The sequence below is a fragment of the Paramormyrops kingsleyae genome, chromosome 6 (assembly GCF_048594095.1).
Source record: "Paramormyrops kingsleyae isolate MSU_618 chromosome 6, PKINGS_0.4, whole genome shotgun sequence".
In the NCBI taxonomy this organism is placed as follows: Eukaryota; Metazoa; Chordata; class Actinopteri; order Osteoglossiformes; family Mormyridae; genus Paramormyrops; species Paramormyrops kingsleyae.
Genome location: NC_132802.1, coordinates 41300449 through 41320186, shown reverse-complemented (window position 1 = coordinate 41320186; position 19738 = coordinate 41300449). Strand labels below are relative to the sequence as shown.

General features: G+C 43.5%; 2 protein-coding genes across 2 annotated transcripts; both read right to left on the bottom strand.

Moving 5' to 3' along the window:
* Positions 1-2254: 2254 nt before the first annotated feature.
* LOC140591844 (uncharacterized) lies at positions 2255-5973 on the bottom strand. Its single transcript, XM_072713274.1, has 9 exons — positions 5816-5973; positions 4680-4803; positions 4462-4599; positions 4183-4328; positions 3434-3570; positions 3240-3333; positions 2775-3104; positions 2476-2662; positions 2255-2385 (listed from the first exon to the last, which is right to left on the bottom strand). Exons 2-9 carry the CDS (start codon positions 4759-4761, stop codon positions 2255-2257), a joined length of 1245 nt encoding a protein of 414 aa, XP_072569375.1. The 5' UTR covers positions 4762-4803; positions 5816-5973.
* Positions 5974-8272: 2299 nt separating this feature from the next.
* On the bottom strand, positions 8273-10680 carry LOC140591843 (zinc finger protein basonuclin-2-like). The gene is given in 4 exon segments (XM_072713273.1): positions 8273-8471; positions 8567-10148; positions 10151-10205; positions 10675-10680. Coding segments are annotated over 4 exon segments (1842 nt in total).
* Positions 10681-19738: the final 9058 nt, after the last annotated feature.

Sequence of the window (19738 nt, the reverse complement as noted above, 5' to 3'; positions counted from 1 at the left end):
TGAGGGTATAGCTTTGTGAATAAAGAATGGTGCTCTGCTATAAGATGCTTTAAATAGACAGTCATTCCATCTGTAATTGCAGGAGAAAACACAATATTAATTATGTTTGACAGGAGTAACAACAAATGCCAGTGTCTGTTTCCTTCTGGGACAACATCACCAAATATGAGTGGAATGTTCTTAATAAGGCACATTGTTTGACTGGCACTGAGTCCCACACTATTGCCATGAAGAGTTATCTTAGTTGGTCTGTTTTTTTTGTCCAAATAGCCATAGTTGAATGCATAAACACGTAAAAGAATGTTTTCCATTGAAATGAAGTTTTGGCCCAAATACTCAAAAAGCAGTTTGATTTGATATTGTCCCACCCCCTCCAAGATATCATGCATAATGTTAAAAAACGAAATTATCTGCCACATTGAAATAAGTCAAACTATTGAGAATGCTGCTTCGTTTGATTCCATAGCATGAACCTTCTCCAGCATTCTGATTAAGGATGCTATAATGCTGTTCATTTGTTTCTTGGGTCCGCAAAATAACACGTGGATCATCCGAACTAAACACTGTCTGAGCAGTGACTTTGTCTGTAAGACACCTTCTGCAGTAATAGCTAGCACTGAATGATTCCACATAGCCAAGAATACCATTTAACCCCAAATTGTCTCCTGTAATCTGTGAAATAGTGCCATAAATAGGTTGCTCAGAGAATGACACTTTCATTCCATCGCTTTCCAACATTTTTATATCTTTAATAAAGGGGCTTAATATTGCGTCGATCGTATACTTTTTCACATCTTGTGAGTGAAACAAGGAAATGAGATGAATATTCATCAAAGAAGAATTCAGGTTTGGTGGGAGGTTTCTGAGTGTAAAATATAAACATCCAAGTTTATGAATCCCTAGTTTAGATCCCAAAGGATTTCCCATTTCAAAATCATCATAATAAAGTTGAATTTGCAGCGCATTCTTATATCGAGAATATAGTGGGTGCTTTTTGTAGTAGTTTCCATCACAAAAATCATGGTAGCAATCTCTCTCACTGGATGACACAATGTGATTGCAAACATCCTCATTCTTAAAAATGAACTCTAAAGTCTTCATTAGTGGTATATAAATGAAAGTGTCATTGACTGGTACCTGTTCATACATTCCAGAAACTCTGTCTTTTCTTGAATCATATCTCACACCTAAATTAATTTCAATGGGTTCCACAACGCCCCACTTCTCACCAAAGTATTTCCTCCACTTAGAATCTGTATTTAGGTCACAGAAAGGATTATAAAGATTTCCAAAAACATCTTCTACAGCCTTTCTGCTGGGACTTTCAGAGGGGACCACCTGCAATACCTGGTTTTTAATAGATGTGTGAACATCATTAACTAATTCTTCCATGCTTTCCACTACAGACAAAATTACACTGTTGGCAACCCCACTACCCTGTAGTTTGGCAAATACGGAAGCACACATTTCCTTAGCTGGCTGTTGATATGTTTTAAGCTGGAGCACCTCGTTTCCTGCATTTAAAGCCAAGCTATCAGACTGCTGGGGGCTGTTATTATTGTCTAAGGTGGCATCAACAGAATCCCTATCACCTAATGTGGCACAGACAGTGCCTGGTTTATGAACAACTTTCAAGTGCTTCCTGAAACCAGCAAAACTTTTGAACTGTAAAAAACAACCATCCTGAGCACATACCAAATTAAACTTCTTCCCAGGATACAGACCATGCAACAGCTTAAGATGTCGAACCAAAGTGCCAGGCATATCATGCAATGAATGGCAAATGTAACATTTATACATTGTTCATAAATTTTGCTCTCAATTCTTTAACTTTTGGGCTCTCTTTTGTAACACCGACATCAATATTGTACACAGTTGTCTGGAGGAAAGTGTACAAACTGCTGAGCGACTCATCATATTTTACACCAAAAACAAAATGAACCTTGAAAAGTTCATCAAAGGCCGCCAATGTGGTCCTTCCCTCACAAGGTACAAGCTTCTTGTCCACAACGATGTAGAAGTTGCTAATTGCCCGTTTGTTGGTTCCTGAAGCAAGCAGATATGGCTGACGAGGTCCTTCCATCCTCAGGTGTTCATCCAAACTTCTGCAGGACTGTAGGTAAAAGTAAGAAACTAATCAATCTGTTGATCTAGACTTGTCTAAAAAGACAGGCACTGTAAATTAGTGATGTTTCCACCAATAAAAGCCATATATGAAAGCTTAGGGAAGATATGCCACATACTTTGTGAAACATCACCACATGGTCCACAGCTTGGCATGCACTGATCCTCTGCATTTTCTTCCTCCCATGAGATGGGGGTGGTGCAACAAGATGGGGGAGATGTGCAACAAGAGAAGGAGTGATGCCATGTCACTATCCCACTCTAAGAAATAGGATAAAAAACAGACAATTCTTAGCTTGCAAGCTCATAATGAACTTCAATGTTTAAAATTAATTCAGCTACTTCAAGTACCTGCAGAATAATCGACTGTTTGCTCTCCTTGCTGGTCCTTGGCTGATCTCAGTAGCCGTTGTATGAGGGGGGTGCATGTAAGGGTCTCTGCTTCTTTAATCACCTTTGCCTTGAATGAAGTATGCCATTTCTCCAGGAGTCTGACTGCTATTTTATCACCAAAGAGAAGACTGAAGTCTTGAAGTATCTGAGATACAAATCAAGTAAATTTGATTGTACAAACAAATTCACTAAACATCAACATTCAAGGCTACATTACACAAGACATACCAACAATTTAGCTTTAACATTTAACTTACCAATCCCTGTGTATCTAACAGCCGAGGGAACACTGAGAGTACTGTACCAGATGTCTCAGGATTATGGACAAGCCGCTGCCTATATTCAAACGTCTCGCGCATTTTCAGCAATATAGTCTCTCTGTCACTGATGTGGTTCATTAATGCTATTGCCTCCTGGAAGGACTCTTCTGACGACTGAAGGTGGTGGATGTTCCTATCAAGAGTGGCGCCTCCAGTTGTTTCAACTGGTGGTTGAGATGACTTCACAGGAAGCTTCGTCTTTCGCTGAATGGTTTTTATGCGCCACGCCAAGAAGCCAGATCCACTTTGACTGTCATAGAAATGCTCCTGACAGAGAAAAGTCTGCCTGAATATCAAAATTGCCAAAAAGTAGCTAAACCCTATAGAAATATTAACTCTAAGATTTTAATACAGCTGTTGAGCAGAAATAAAACATGGATAAAGCAACAAACTTTAACTTACATATCCTTTTTTTGAAAAAGGATCTTTAAGTGCTAGAAACAAAGTGATTATTCCAAGAGCATATTTTTCCTTTGTAATTCGCTGTGGAATCCTCCTAAGAAAAAAATATCTAAATTATATACTCCACTTACATATTAGACCATGCATGATAATACATAAGCACAGATAATACATGATAATACATAAGCACGTACCCTTCTGATTCTGTCATTTGTGCAGCAAGGATGTTCACCATTTGCCTTCTTGAGCTGTCACAAATTGTTCCTGTCTCCTCATATTCTGTAAGCACTGCTATCCCTCCAGGTTTTGAGAGGAGAATCTTGTACACCATCTAAACATAAGTAAAAGACGAGTTATAGACCAAAAACTAGGTTATGGTGCCTTAGATATTAACAAAATTACTATCACATTAGATTTGCAACAGTACCAATACCATATCATCATCAGTACTGGCTTTGCCTGTTTTAAGCTATCCATGCTGTCCTGACAGTGTGTCTAAAATGCAAAGCCAAGAACAAGTTTGTCATATCTTGATGTTTAACAAAGAGTATGCCATTTTTGTTGTAAAACTAAAAATAAACAAAAAAAGCATGCATTACATTTAATCAAAATACTTGGGTCAGACGATCTGTTTTAACTTTTTAAAATGAAAAACTTTCTAACCAACAGTTTACTCACGGTTTATAATTTCTCTCAATTTATGGTAAATGTACTTAATGTACTGTACAAATGTACTCTAAAGCTCTGCAAAAAGAACATATTGCTATGCACTATGTCAGATAACTTGAAAAATAGTGATAATGACATTTTTAATTGTTTTATTCTAAAAAATTCTCCTACATTTATCATTGGTATCAAAATGGTAAAGTATTTCCTTAAGTATTGTGATGGCTCTAGTACAGACAAAGTGCATCAATCTGATAGGTGCAAAACATGATCTTACGTCTTTGGCTGCTGAACACTGCAACACCTCCTCCTCTCTTCTTACCCGTTTCTGTGGGTTACAACTTTCACTGTCACTCTCTCTGCTTGAGGAGGACAAGGACGTTGTGTCTGTCAAGGTGGTTGAGGAATTGCTAGTGGAAATACCTGAATACATAAACGCACGTTTAGCTGAATTGCCTAATACAGTAGAGCATATGTGACCTCTGTTCACACAACTATTTAAATAAATACACAACTAATTTTACAAGCCTGTGCAACACAAAGATAAATTGGTTACCATCACTGTCATCCAAGATGACAAAGCATATGTCCTTTGACGTCAGAAGATCAGCAAATACATCTTCATCAACTTCTGTCCCAGTGTCATCAGTAACTTTTACCACTTTGTTAGATGGTATAGTGAATTTTACTTTGACTAAAAAAGAAAATGATTACATATTTAAGTATTATTTACTTCACATTTACATTTCAAAATTACTTTGCAAAAAAAAATACCTTCTGTGATAAAGTCCTCAAAGGAAGCTTTGGGGATTTTGATGTATTTTCTGATCGTCTGGTATTGCACTTTTACAATCATTATAAGCTGTAAAGGCAAAACAACTGCCGTGGACACTGCTCCCTAGAAAAAAGAATCACAGTATACAACACAAAATATTAACTTCGTAGCTCCTGTTTCAAGTGAATGTATACACTCTCATGACCTGCCTTCGGTCAGATGTGCCATATTGCGTTTACTGTACATAGCATCTGACGGACCGAATATGCCCTATGATATAATGATTGCTAGTGTTTTGGCAAAAGAAAACGCAGAATAGCGACAGCTGCTTTTTGACGCTTTAAACATGGTTGAATGCATGATTACTGGTCAACACACAAAACTACAATCTGGAAACTACGATATGGGCTGCAGGTTGGCCTTGAACAGAGGGAAAAGAACGTCAGCCAGGCACCACTACAAAACGCAAATAAAATGCATAGGTCGCTCAGAGTGATTTCATTTATCCTAGACTCAAACGCCCGCGTGGACAGGACCTTTAGCCATATTGTGAATCAGGCGCTAGGAGCAATTCAAGCGTGGCCAAAAATGGCCCATGTCATTAAAGCCAAGCTAAAATATGTACCTTAATCTTAAACGTAATATCTACCTTAATGTTAAAAGTAACTGTATGCACCAGTAAAAAGGTAAAACCTTCGTAATTTAAATAGTAAATTCCCTTACTTTTAAACGTTTTAAGCTATGCAAGTGAACGCTGCGGAGAAAACCCGCCAATCAAGAAAAAAACTTACTGTATAAGGCAAATTGCAGAGGCTAAACAGATATCGCACAACAGTATAGATAACGGGAATCTAACCGTAGTTTGGAAAAAAAAAACAACTGAAACACTGTAAAATCGCATAGTCTACTAAAATATTCGAGTCTATTAACATTGCCTCATGTGCCAGAGACGAACAGGCTAACCGCTTACTCGGCTACGTTTTCTAATATATTAGTTGGTAAAAAAAAAAAAAAAGCAAAAACCCGTCAACCATATGTATTTTGATAGCCTATATGAGTATAATAAACATACTGTATATGACGAAATGGCAAGCTAAATACCAAAAGATGAACTATTTAAGTAAGTAATACTCACCAATTTCGCTACGCTTCGCTTCACGACATATGAACTTGGCGCCTTCAAACTGAAAAGCCGAGTAAGCGGGAAAAATTCCCGGATGTAGAGACTGACGACGTAGTGTGTCAGAAACCGGGATCACCGGAATAGAACGCCGTGTTTAACAGTGTAGTAACACTATGTGACGTTAGTGCAGCCACATTTAACTCTGAAACCTGAACACTGTAACTCTAAAAGCTCTAACACCATGATTTCAACACTTTTGAATTTGCTGTGCACCACATCCCAAAGATGCTCTATTGGGTTGAGATCTGGTGACTGTGGGGGCCATTTTAGTACAGTGAACTCATTGTCATGTTCAAGAAACCAATTTGAAATGATTCGAGCTTTGTGACATGGTGCGTTATCCTGCTGGAAGTAGCCATCAGAGGATGGGTACATGGTGGTCATAAAGGGATGGACATGGTCAGAAACAATGCTCAGGTAGGCCGTGGCATTTAAACGATGCCCAATTGGCACTAAGGGGCCTAAAGTGTGCCAAGAAAACATCCCCCACACCATTACACCACCACCACCAGCCTGCACAGTGGTAACAAGGCATGATGGATTCTCATTCTGTTTACGCCAAATTCTGACTCTACCATTTGAATGTCTCAACAGAAATTGAGACTCATCAGACCAGGCAACATTTTTCCAGTCTTCAACTGTCCAATTTTGGTGAGCTCGTGCAAATTGTAGCCTCTTTTTCCTATTTGTAGTGGAGATGAGTGGTACCCGGTGGGGTCTTCTGCTGTTGTAGCCCATCCGCCTCAAGGTTGTGCGTGTTGTGGCTTCACAAATGCTTTGCTGCATACCTCGGTTGTAACGAGTGGTTATTTCAGCCAAAGTTGCTCTTCTATCAGCTTGAATCAGTCGGCCCATTCTCCTCTGACCTCTAGCATCAACAAGGCATTTTCGCCCACAGGACTGCCGCATACTGGATGTTTTTCCCTTTGCACACCATTCTTTGTAAACCCTAGAAATGGTTGTGCGTGAAAATCCCAGTAACTGAGCAGATTGTGAAATACTAAGGTAAGGTAGCCTGGGCTAAATGTAAGTTGATGAAAATAAGGTCTATTTAGCTCAGACTACCTTAAATCTGGCAAGTTATCCGGCTAAGCAAGTAATCCTGCTTTGTGAAACAGACCGCAGGAGATTGTCTTGACCAGGACCACACCCCTAAATGCATTGAAGCAACTGCCATGTGATTGGTTGATTAGATAATTGCATTAATGAGAAATTGAACAGGTGTTCCTAATAATCCTTTAGGTGAGTGTATATCCAAATGCTGAATGATCTGGTGAAGTTTGTCTCCAGTGGCTACCTATACTTATGCACCACTAGTGACGGTACAGCACATCAGAACACTAAGTGAGGACCCAAAGTGACTTGTGGCCAGATTTTCTGGAGAGCAAACTTAAAACTCGTGTCTTACGCTTGTGTCCCCAGCCTGAAATATGAAAACACTTCATTTGTTTTTCGTCACAGTTAAGTTCAAATACATGCTTGATTTATGCAGTCTTCAGAAAGCACCTGGATCACCTTAAATGAAGCATTAAAATGTAAATAATATAGAGATACAGAAATCTTGTCAACTTCTGGAAGGAACATTAATGAAGTAACAACTACAGTAAGCTTGGATATCACACTCTGGATGATACCTCAGAGATCACTCCCTGGGAACACCTCAGAGATCTTTCTCTGAACAATACCTTGAACAGCACTTGGGCTGCTCTTATGAGAGCTAAAAGCAGAGATTAATATTACTCTGCTTATCTGCTATTGCGCTAAGACTCAATGGTAGTTTCAAATGGAAAGCAGAAAATCATGTCATCAGCATTTTCTTAAAACACCTTAGAGGCATGTGACCTCAAGACACACATAATATTACACCCTCACCCAGTCTGCCCTTGTAGACTTGAAAAGTGCAAGACTGGGTCAACATACAAATGTGGCAACACAAAGAACAAATCCTATGTTCAGAAGCCAAAAGCATGCAGGCCTTCTCTGCATTGGTACATTTATAAAAGAATTTGAGCTTTTTTTTTAAGTCTGAAGTGTGCATCAAAGTGAAAATAAAGAAATCAAATGAGCTAGAGGCTACATTTTCCTTCAGTCTGAGAGCTGGAGGTGCCATGAAATGAAACAAGCATGGGCACTGACACCCTCAGTACATTTTTTACATAAAGAACCCTCTGGGATGTTATTTACAGATGAGGCTGTCATGCTCTCTTAATGGGTCATTTAAAAGCTATTATTACACTAATAATACACCGAGAAGGCTCTCTTCTTATTACTACCATTTCTGCGAGCAACAGTCACAAAAGAAGTGTCCGAACAGTTTCTTTGGAGATGGACGAGGGTTTCCATGGAAGTGACAGGACGTGTTGGGGCCACAGGGATGCAGCAGCAGCAGAGCTACCCATCCAAGCGCGTCTAGAGACTTCCACAAGTACAGTGTGAAAGTAGGAGGCCTGGGGGTGGGGGGCAGTCATTTGGCCACATGCCGGCGCAGGCTGGGGTTCTGCTCTGCTGGTTGCAGCTCCGCGTCGAGGAGAATGTGAGGCTGCAGCCCGGAACCTTGCGGCGCTGCATCTGGTGCAGATGTACCGTCTTGAAGCGAGTGCCCTTGCAGCTGTATGGTTTGTGGCACAGCATGCACAGGACAGCACTCGGGTCGACCCCCTGGCCCGGCAGCTCTGGGAACCCCTCCCTGGCACCACCCCTCACCCAGTCTGCCCTGTTTGAGCCACCCTCCCCTTCGCTGGCCCCCTCCACCTCTTGCTGGTAGTCCGAGCTTCATCCTGCTCCAGCTGGAGAATGCTCCTCAGTGCCAGCCCAGGGCTCACCTCATCCCGGCTGGGAGATGCTTGGCTGCTGCCCCCACTGTGGTTGCTGTTGTTGTAAAGGTGGGAATGTGGATGGTGGCATCCCTGGGTGCTAGTCATTCCATTCAGGACCCTGACCCCTTCCTCATCCTCCTCCTCCTCCTCTTTGTCGTCGAACACATCAGCCACGCTGATGACCTCCTTCTCAATTTTCACTGGCATGCTGGATTTGCGGGGCTTCTTCTTGGGTGTGGGGTCAACAAAATGTTCCTGGATGCCAGTACCAGGCAGCTTGTGGCTGACAAGCCCTGCCTCGGCCACTAGAGGATTGCGGGAGCCAGAGGCCGAGGCCTGCTGCTCCATGAGAGACATGTTGTTAGAGGCCGGAGGGAGTATGGAGCTGGTGGGCAGGGAGACCGATGAACTGACAAGATCCCCAGGGGACAACAGCGCACAATAGAATGGGGGTATCGGTTGTACTGGCTGGACTGATTTCAAGGATGGGAAGATCAGAGAACTTTGCAGGGGAGACTGCAGCATGGGCTCGAGCGGTGGGGTAGTGAAGCCAAGAGGTGGCCGTCCCAGGCTGGTCAGAGTCAAACTGCTTTTGGTGCTGGAGATGACAGATGTGCCAGAGCCAACGCTGGAGCGGATGAGGTCCTTGTCACGGTTGTTCCTCAGCATGGGCATGTGTAGTCGGGGGTTAGGGTTGGCGCTGTGCCGGTTGAGGCTGCGCAGGGAGCTGAACACCATGTTGCAGCCCTCGATAGTGCAGCGGTGCTTGATCTTCAGGTGCACAGCATTGTAGTGGATCCTCTGGGTGCCCTTGTCATAGAAGGTCTTGCCGCATGCGTTGCAGCACACTCGGCCCTTGCGTGAGATAGAACCCATGCGCCGCATGCGATGCATCTTGGAGGAGAAGGACGAGGTAACGATGCTCTTGGCTTGCTCACTCTTAACAAATGCATGTTGCTCACTCAGTCCAGCCAGCTGCTGCTGCTGCATTGGTGCTTGCTGCTGTTGAGGCTGCTGGGAGGTGGGGGTCGGGGAGATGGTTGTTACGCTAGCAGGCTCAGGCTTAGGCTCGATCGCCACGGTGACACCGGTGCCCCCCAGGCCTGGGCTTTGCCCATAGCGGAACGGTGAGAGAGACACCTCCGACTCACTGCTCTCGTTGGGGTCACTCAGGTTTGGCAGACTGGACTCCCGTGGCCTGTGACCTGGCTGCTCCAGCATGAGCCCATTTTGGGGCAGACCCAGCATGGGGGCAGACACTGGGTTGATGTACTGGAAAGGAAGCAGGAAGGCCAGGCTGTTGGGGATGTTCTGAAAGTGGTGTATAGTGGAGAGACTGCTGTTCTCGAGGTGCGTCAGCAGGCTGGGGCTACGAGAGCAGTTGTTGCTCTCGATGAAAGTCCTGATGTCAGAGTCAGTCTTTGATGAGGGCACTGCGATGGCCTGGCCTTCTTTCTCCTAGATGGACAGATCTCCTCCTCCCGGGACATGATAGTCCAGTGGTCCAGAACCTTGCCTGCAGCATCCTGAAGGCCATATCAAGGGGAACAAAGGACACCACAATAAGTCATTGATTCTGCATAATTGGCACAGCTGATTAAAGGTAAATAGCTGCCTGCCTGCAATGTCCAGGCCTCCTGGAGCAAAGACCTCGTAGATCTTAACAGAGCGACACCGCACACACCCTCCTTCTCCTAGCTTCCCTTTCAGTCTTCTTCTCCTGTGTCACCATGCAGGAAGTCATTACATTCATGGATAGAGAACAGGAACGTTTTCAATCTTGTCAACCGTAAAAACAACCTAGGGCTTTGGGGCACTGCTATTAGTCAGTCCCTGTGATACACCTCAAAGTCTATTGTTTCTCAGCTGATCCATAGAAATGCCTCACAGAAATACAAATACAATGACTGCCACAACAGAGGAGGAAGACTGACCTCTAACCGGTGTGTTATGGTTTTGCAACGGTCCTGTTACACTTCTGTGATAGTTACCTACCTGCATTATGCTACCCTAGCTGAACCTCACCCCCGTATTGGTCCACACTCAAGCCCCAGCCACCTGTGGAAGCATTTCTCAGGTTGCAGAAGCTTTAAGTAATGCCTGGTAATTGCAATACTTACATTCGGCCAGGAGATGGCAGCAAGAAAATAGAACAATAATTTCCCCACGGTTATTATAATTCACAAGGTAAATTTATTGTGTATGTCTGTGTATGTGTGTGTTTTACTGCACTTTGGGGACAATTTTATCAAATGCGACCTATGCAAACCCACACACACACACAGTGCCCAGTTACAGCACAGACACAGAGTCCCCGGTTAGAGCTCACACACACTCAGGGCACTGTTACAGTGCACACACACACACACACACACACAGCGCCTACTTACGGCACGCACACACACACACACACACAGCGCCTACTTACGGCACGCACACACACACACACACACACACAGCGCCTACTTACGGCACACACACACACACACACACACAGCGCCTACTTACGGCACGCACACACACACACACACACACACAGCGCCTACTTACGGCACGCACACACACACAGTGCCCAGTTACAGCACACACACACACACACACACACACAGAGCCCCCGGTCAGAGCTCACACACATTCACACAGTTCCCTGTTACAGCACACACACACACACACACACACACACACAGCCCCCGGCTAGAGCTCACACACACAGACACAGTGCCCTGTTACTGCACACACACATTTTATGCTGCCGTCTGGTGGCCAAAATTGAGTACTACCATTTAAAAACATTAAAAATGATCATTTCTGGTAATTGCAATACTTGCATTCGGCCAGGAGATGGCAGCAAGAAAATAGAAAAATAATTTTCCCACGGTTATTACGATAATTCACAAGGTACATTTATTGTGTGTGTGTGTATGTGTGTGTTTTACTGCACTTTGGGGACAATTTTATCAAATGTGATCTATGCAAACCCACACACACACACAGTGCCCAGTTACAGCGCACACACACACAACGCCTACTTAGAGCACACACACACACACACACACACACATACACACAGAGCCCCCGGTCAGAGCTCACACACATTCACACAGTTCCCTGTTACAGCACACACACACACAGAGCCCCCGGTCAGAGCTGACACACATTCACACAGTTCCCTGTTACAGCACACACAGCCCCCGGCTAGAGCTCACACACACAGTCACAGTGCCCTGTTACTGCACACACACATTTTATGCTGCCGTCTGGTGGTCAAAATTGAGTACTACCATTTAAAAACATTAAAAATGATCATTTCTGGTAATTGCAATACTTGCATTCGACCAGGAGATGGCAGCAAGAAAATAGAAAAATAATTTTCCCACGGTTATTACGATAATTCACAAGGTACATTTATTGTGTGTGTGTGTATGTGTGTGTTTTACTGCACTTTGGGGACAATTTTATCAAATGTGATCTATGCAAACCCACACACACACACAGTGCCCAGTTACAGCGCACACACACACAACGCCTACTTAGAGCACACACACACACACACACACACACACACACACACAGAGCCCCCGGTCAGAGCTCACACACATTCACACAGTTCCCTGTTACAGCACACACACACACACACACAGCGCCTACTTACGGCACGCACACACACACAGTGCCCTGTTACAGCACACACACACACACACACACACACAGAGCCCCCGGTCAGAGCTCACACACATTCACACAGTTCCCTGTTACAGCACACACACACACACACACACACACACACACAGCCCCCGGCTAGAGCTCACACACACAGACACAGTGCCCTGTTACTGCACACACACATTTTATGCTGCCGTCTGGTGGCCAAAATTGAGTACTACCATTTAAAAACATTAAAAATGATCATTTCTGGTAATTGCAATACTTGCATTCGGCCAGGAGATGGCAGCAAGAAAATAGAAAAATAATTTTCCCACGGTTATTACGATAATTCACAAGGTACATTTATTGTGTGTGTGTGTATGTGTGTGTTTTACTGCACTTTGGGGACAATTTTATCAAATGTGATCTATGCAAACCCACACACACACACAGTGCCCAGTTACAGCGCACACACACACAACGCCTACTTAGAGCACACACACACACACACACATACACACAGAGCCCCCGGTCAGAGCTCACACACATTCACACAGTGCCCTGTTACAGCACACACAGCCCCCGGCTAGAGCTCACACACACACACACACACAAACACACACACACACACACACACACAGACAATGCCCAGTTACAGGGAACACACACATACACACATACAGGACTCAGTTACAGCACACACACTGACACACTGTGTGCTGATACAGCCCACACACACACACACACAGACACAGTGCCCTGTTACAGCACACACACACGCACACACACACAGCGCCCAGTTAGAGCACACACACACACACACACACAGAGCCCCCGGTCAGCGCTCACACACATTCACACAGTTCCCTGTTACAGCACACACACACACACACACACAGCCCCCGGCTAGAGCTCACACACACAGACACAGTGCCCTGTTACTGCACACACACATATTATGCTGCCGTCTGGTGGCCAAAATTGAGTACTACCATTTAAAAACATTAAAATGATATTTTCTGGTAATTGCAATACTTGCATTCGGCCAGGAGATGGCAGCAAGAAAATAGAAAAATAATTTTCCCACGGTTATTATGATAATTCACAAGGCACATTTATTGTGTATGTGTGTGTGTTTATGTGTGTGTTTTACTGCACATAGTGGACAATTTTATCAAATGTGATCTATGCAAACCCACACACACACACAGTGCCCAGTTACAGCACACACACACACAACGCCCACTTAGAGCACACACACACACACACACACACAGAGCCCCCGGTCAGAGCTCACACACATTCACACAGTGCCCTGTTACAGCACACACACACACACACAAACACACACACACACACACACAGTGCCCAGTTACAGCGCACACACACAAACTGTGCACTGTTACAGCCCACACACACAGACACAGAGGCCTGTTACAGCACACACATGCACGCACACACACACACACAAACAAACAGAACGCCCCCGGTCACAGCTCACGCGCACACACACACACACTGTGCCAAGTTACAGCGCACACACACACACACACTGTGCCAAGTTACAGCGCACACACACACACTGTGCACTGTTACAGCCCACACACACAGACACAGAGGCCTGTTACAGCACACACATGCACGCACACACACACAAACAAACAGAACGCCCCCGGTCACAGCTCACGCGCACACACACACACACACACAGTGCCCTGTTACAGCACACACACACATACAGGACTCAGTTACAGCACACACACAGTGCCCAGTTACACACACAGTCCCCGGTCAGAGCTCACACACATTCACACAGTGCCCTGTTACAGCACACACACACACACACACACACACAGAGCCCCCAGCTAGCGCACGCACGCACGCACGCACACACAGTGCCCTGTTATAGTGCATACACACAGACACAGTGCCCTGTTACAGCACAGGCACATTTTATGCTGCCGTCTGGTGGCCAAAATTGAGTACTACCATTTAAAAACATCAAAATGATATTTTCTGGTAATTGCAATACTTATATTCGGCCAGGATAATTCACAAGGTAAATTTATTGTGTATTTGTTTGTCTGTGTGTATGTGTGTGTTTCACTACACTTTGGGGACAATTTTATCAAATGCGACCTATGCAAACCCACACACACACAGAGTGCCCAGTTACAGCGCGTGCACACACACACAGTCCCCACATGTAGTACACACACACACACAGTGCCCTGTTACAGAGCGTGCACACATACACACACAGTGCCCTGTTACAGCACACACAAACACACACTACCCACATAGAGCCCTGTTACAGCACATACATGCACACAGCGCCCACTTAGAACACGAACACACACACACACACACACACACACACACAGCGCCCACTTAGAGCACACACACATACACAGAGCCCCCGGTCAGAGCTCACACACACTGACACAGAGCCCCATTACAGCATACACACACAAACACACAGAGCCCCCGGTTAGAGCTCACGCACACTAACACAGTGCCCCATTACAGCACACACACACCCAGTGCCCAGTTACAGCGCGCACACACACACACACAAACACACACACTGTATTAATGAAAGAGAACTGCCTGTATCTACCATTGCCAAAAACTGCTGCCCCCTGATGGTGATTGGTAATGTGAGTGCTTTGAAAGTAATGGACACCCTTCCTTGCATCTGTAAGGTGTTTGTATGGCTAACCTTACTCGAAGTTTGTTTATGTTGTTGGTCAGCTCTTGGGTGGTTGAACTGATTAAGATAGCATTTGACTTCCTGCCAATCCTGTTCAATCAGTGTTCCCACTCTCACTAACTCTTCCACAGTTTTAGCAGTACCTCTCAGTAGGCTTGCCAGACAGGGATTATAATTACGCAGAATAGCATGTACCACATCCTTCTCTGTCATGTCATTCTTCCATCGCAGACACAGTGCCCTGTACTGGAAAGCAAAGTTATGGATGGTCTCTTGGGGTCCTTGTTTCCTCTCATGGATTCTTCTCTCTGCTTCTGCTTCATAATCCTCAGAAAGAAAAGATCTTAGGAAAGCATCCTTAAATTGACTCCATGTTCCAATGGCTCTTCTCTCTGCCAACCACCAATCTTTAGCAGTACCTGACAGAACAGATGACATTGTAGCTAGTACTTCCACATCGCTCATTGGTCTAACAGCTAAGAATTCTTCACACCTCTTAATATATGCCACTGGATCTTCATCTGATTCCTGGCCAAAATGTGGAAACTCAATCTTAATGGCCGTTTTAAAATGACGCCCTTGGCAGCCAGATGGATGGGAATGACAAAAAGATGGGTAAACCTGGACAGGTGTAGAAGATGGCAGAACACGTGTCTGTATTAAAGCCTTCAATTGTCCATCTCTCCTCTGCAAACAATCCATAGACTGACTGACCTAGCTCTTGCATCTGTAAGTCCACAAGTTGTTTTATTCTATCTACCTCTGTACTCAATCTCTACTGAAATCTTTCTTCCATTGCCTTTGCCTTGTCCTCCACTCCTTGTACATATACCTGGCAAGTGTCTAGAGAAGTTTGAAAAGTGCTGAAGTCAGAGTTGATTTTCTCCACCAACGATTCCACTACCTGCAAACGGGTTAACATCTCCTGTAACTGCTCTGGAGAAAAAGGAGCAAGAGGTGCTTTTCCCTTAGGAGGCACTTGTGCATGCTCCTCTGCAAAGGTTCTCGTCGAGTCACAAATGGACCAGCTGTGAAGTCTGAGTCATGGAACTGATCCCGTGTCTCTAACACAGATAAACAGAATGTTGGGTTATATATCTAGGTGTGTGGAGTTTAAGTCAAGGAAGGTGATGTCACATTTATATAATTCCTTGGTAAGACCCCACCTAGAATATTGTGTGCAGGTTTGGTCACCATACCTTAAGAAGGACATTGCTGCCTTAGAAAAGGTGCAATGGAGGGCTACGGGAATGATTCCTGGTCTTAGAGGAATGTCTTATGAGGAGAGGTTAGCTGAGCTGAATCTGTTTAGCCTTGAGCAAAGGAGACTAAGGGGGGGACATGATCCAGGTCTATAAGATTCTAACGGGTCTGGATGCTGTTCAGCCGAATGGCTACTTCAATATTTGTTTAAATACTAGAACTCGTGGCCATAAGTGGAAATTAGCGGGAGAACATTTTAAATTAAATTTGAGGAAGCACTTCTTTACACTAGGGCTGTCGCGGTTAGGAAATTTCCCTTGCGGTTTTTATGGGTGGCTCAATAGCGCGGTATGCGGTATTACCGCCGTTTAAAAATAAATAAAAATCTTGATTTTACTGCATACAAAGCTCTATTGCTGAGTTATGTAGCATATATTGTTGCTTTTTAACTGACAGAGAGACAAAACATTTTTTGTTTATTTTTTTAATGCCAAACAGCAATAAGAACATGCCTTTTCCAATTTAAAAAACGAAATCAAATCATTCTATAGTAGGCTAACAATAAACAAACAATAAGAAATTATTTTTTCCAATTTGAAAAACGAAAAAAGGTTTCTCCACTGTATTGAATGGAACCATCTCCTCAACTAGATACTGTGTAACAGCGGCTGTAAGACATTTATACCGGTTACTTTCACGGTTGTATTTGACCGATTTCGCAAAGGCTTCAGCTACTCCTAACTGTCGGCTAGTACCGGCCTCAGCTGTTCTTTTTGATGTTGCTCCGCGACCTGATGCTGGAAGAGGCAGCTGCGCTTCAATGGCTGGATGACAGTTAGCGAGATGACACCGCAAATTAGATGTATTGCCGCGTGTCACAGGGACCTTTTTGCCACAAATTTTGCAAATCGGTTCATCTAAATTTGCCGGCTCACCCTTTTCATTGGGTTGAAAGCCGAAATGTTCCCAAACTGGCGACGTGACATTAGGTTTTGGGATGAGAGCGCCTGCCATCGTTTCAATATTCAAAATCAACGAAACCCCGGATATTAACAGTTCGCGGGAAAATGACACTCGTAACACTCTGGTATCATTATTAATTTATTTAACATTCAATACAGGTGATGAATTGTAAAACAATAAGGCCACAGCCTCATGAAGAAGAAGAAAAAAAAATTAACCTTGTCCCTGCGGTTGCCGCGGTTTCTGCGGTTGCTTTCCTTCCTCTGCGGTTGGCTTGTCAATAGCGCGATATTACAATATTGCGGTTATCGCGACAGCCCTACTTTACACAGCGTGTAGTTAGAGTATGTAATAGTCTTCCTGCTAGTGTAGCGGAAGCTAAAACCCCGGGCTCCTTTAAATCTGAGCTAGATAAGATTTTAATAACTCTGAGCTATTAGTTAAGTTATCCTCAAACGAGCTTGATGGACCGAATGGCCTCCTCTCGTTTGTAAATTTCTTATGTTCTTTCTTATGTTCTACTTGAGGGCTGCTGCTAGTCATGGCAACACCACTACTAATGCAAGATACAATGAATTGTTAAACCCTGGTCCCTGTTCAGGCACCACTTATGTAACACTGCTGATTCCTGCCTCAGAACCAACCTATTACACACTATACGTAGGGAGGGACATTTCAGGGTGGCGTAAAGAGAAATACACCATCAGTTCACAGACCAAAGAATATTTACTAACAAAGGTGAGCAGCAAATGTACATGTAAATAATGAATTAACAATAACTCAAGAAAACTGGTGTTGAGATGGATAACCATACAACTGAAATGAATAGCACAGTCCAAAGTGGACACCAAACGTCCTCTTCCAGGTGAGGATGGTCCAAACAATGGTAGGATGTGAAGTCGGAAAGAGAAGGTTGGCAGTTGCAAGTAAATCAGGGGGGGAAAAAAAGGCCTTTCTGAAAATAAAAAATCATACATCCCACTTTTTGCTAAACCCAACAAATACACATGTATATCATTCAAATAATTGTTACTAAATTTAACAAACAATACATCCATATCATTCAGAAAATCATCTTACATTGAGCCATGAACGCTTCCCGTTCCTCAAATAAGGACTTACTTCCTTTATTCTGAGCCTCAACAAACATGGCTGCCCTTGCCCTTATATAGGCTCTTGGTCCTTATAGTCCTCTATTAAATTATACTGACCCTTAGAGGACAGGAGTATAATTGCAGACATCTGGTAACAAACCAGTGTTTGTTACAGTGCCCAGTTTCAGCGCACACACATAGACACACACAGTGCCCAGTTTCAGCGCAAACATACACAGTTCCCAGTTACAGGCTCCCCAACATCCTGTAGCGGAAAAGCAGTAACGGAGGGTGGAGACACTGAGTGACTGTAGTCTGCCTGTCATCTTATGAATTTGTATGAATTTTTCATTTAAAAACATTTTAAAGTATCTTTAGTGGGGAGAATAAATTCTGTTAAAATGAACGTACTACCTTAATTTTTGTATCTGTTCCAGTCAATACCTACCTTTATTCCCTAAATCTTTTTTTGTTTCTTTAGATTCAGATATATCCTCTTATATATGGAGAGGAAGGCATCCCCGTTTGAATAAAGCTCATCTCCAGAAATCTAGGCGTTATGGAGGCCTGGCTTTGCCTAATTTCTGTTATTACTATTGGGCAGCTAATATACACTGTATTGCGTTTTGGTTCTATTCCCAAAACAAAGATAATTGTCCATCCTGGGTGTCATTGGAATTGAATTCAGCTAAAGAATCTTCTGTTTTGGCACTTCTTGGATCCTCACTTCCTTTAGCCCGAAACAAGTCAATTGATAATCCGGTTGTCTGGCATACTGTGAGAGTATGGGCTCAGATGAGAAAACACTTCAATTTAACTGGTTTTTCTCTTTTGAGTCCAATTTTATCAAATCATCTTTTTCAGCCCTCTTTATCCGACCCTGTATTTTATGACTGGCATAGAAAGGGAATTGTGTGTTTTAATGATTTGTTTTTCAACAATAGCTTCGCATCTTTTACTCAACTTTCTGATAAATTTGATCTCCCAAATACTCATTTTTTTTAGATATATGCAGATTAGACACTTTCTCAAATCTCTAATTCGGACTTTCCCTGAGTCACCAGTTATGAATGCAGCTGATATGTTTCTTACTTTGCAACCAACGCGCAAAGGGTTAATATCCGTTATTTATGACAAACTGGCTGGTATGAAATGTCCTTCTATTAATAGAATCAAAACTGCTCATTGAGTGAGGACACTTGGGACTCAATATTTAAGTTGGTTAATTCAACATCTTTATGTGCCCGCCATTGTCTTTTACAGTTTAAAGTTGTGCACAGAGTTCATATGTCCAAAGTCAAACTATCGCGTATTTACCCGAATCTGGATCCCCGCTGTGACAAGTGTGGAAATGAGGATGCTTCGCTTATTCACATGTACTGGCCATGTCCTAGTCTTGAAGAATACTGGAGGGGGATATTTCAAACCCTGTCCTTAGTCC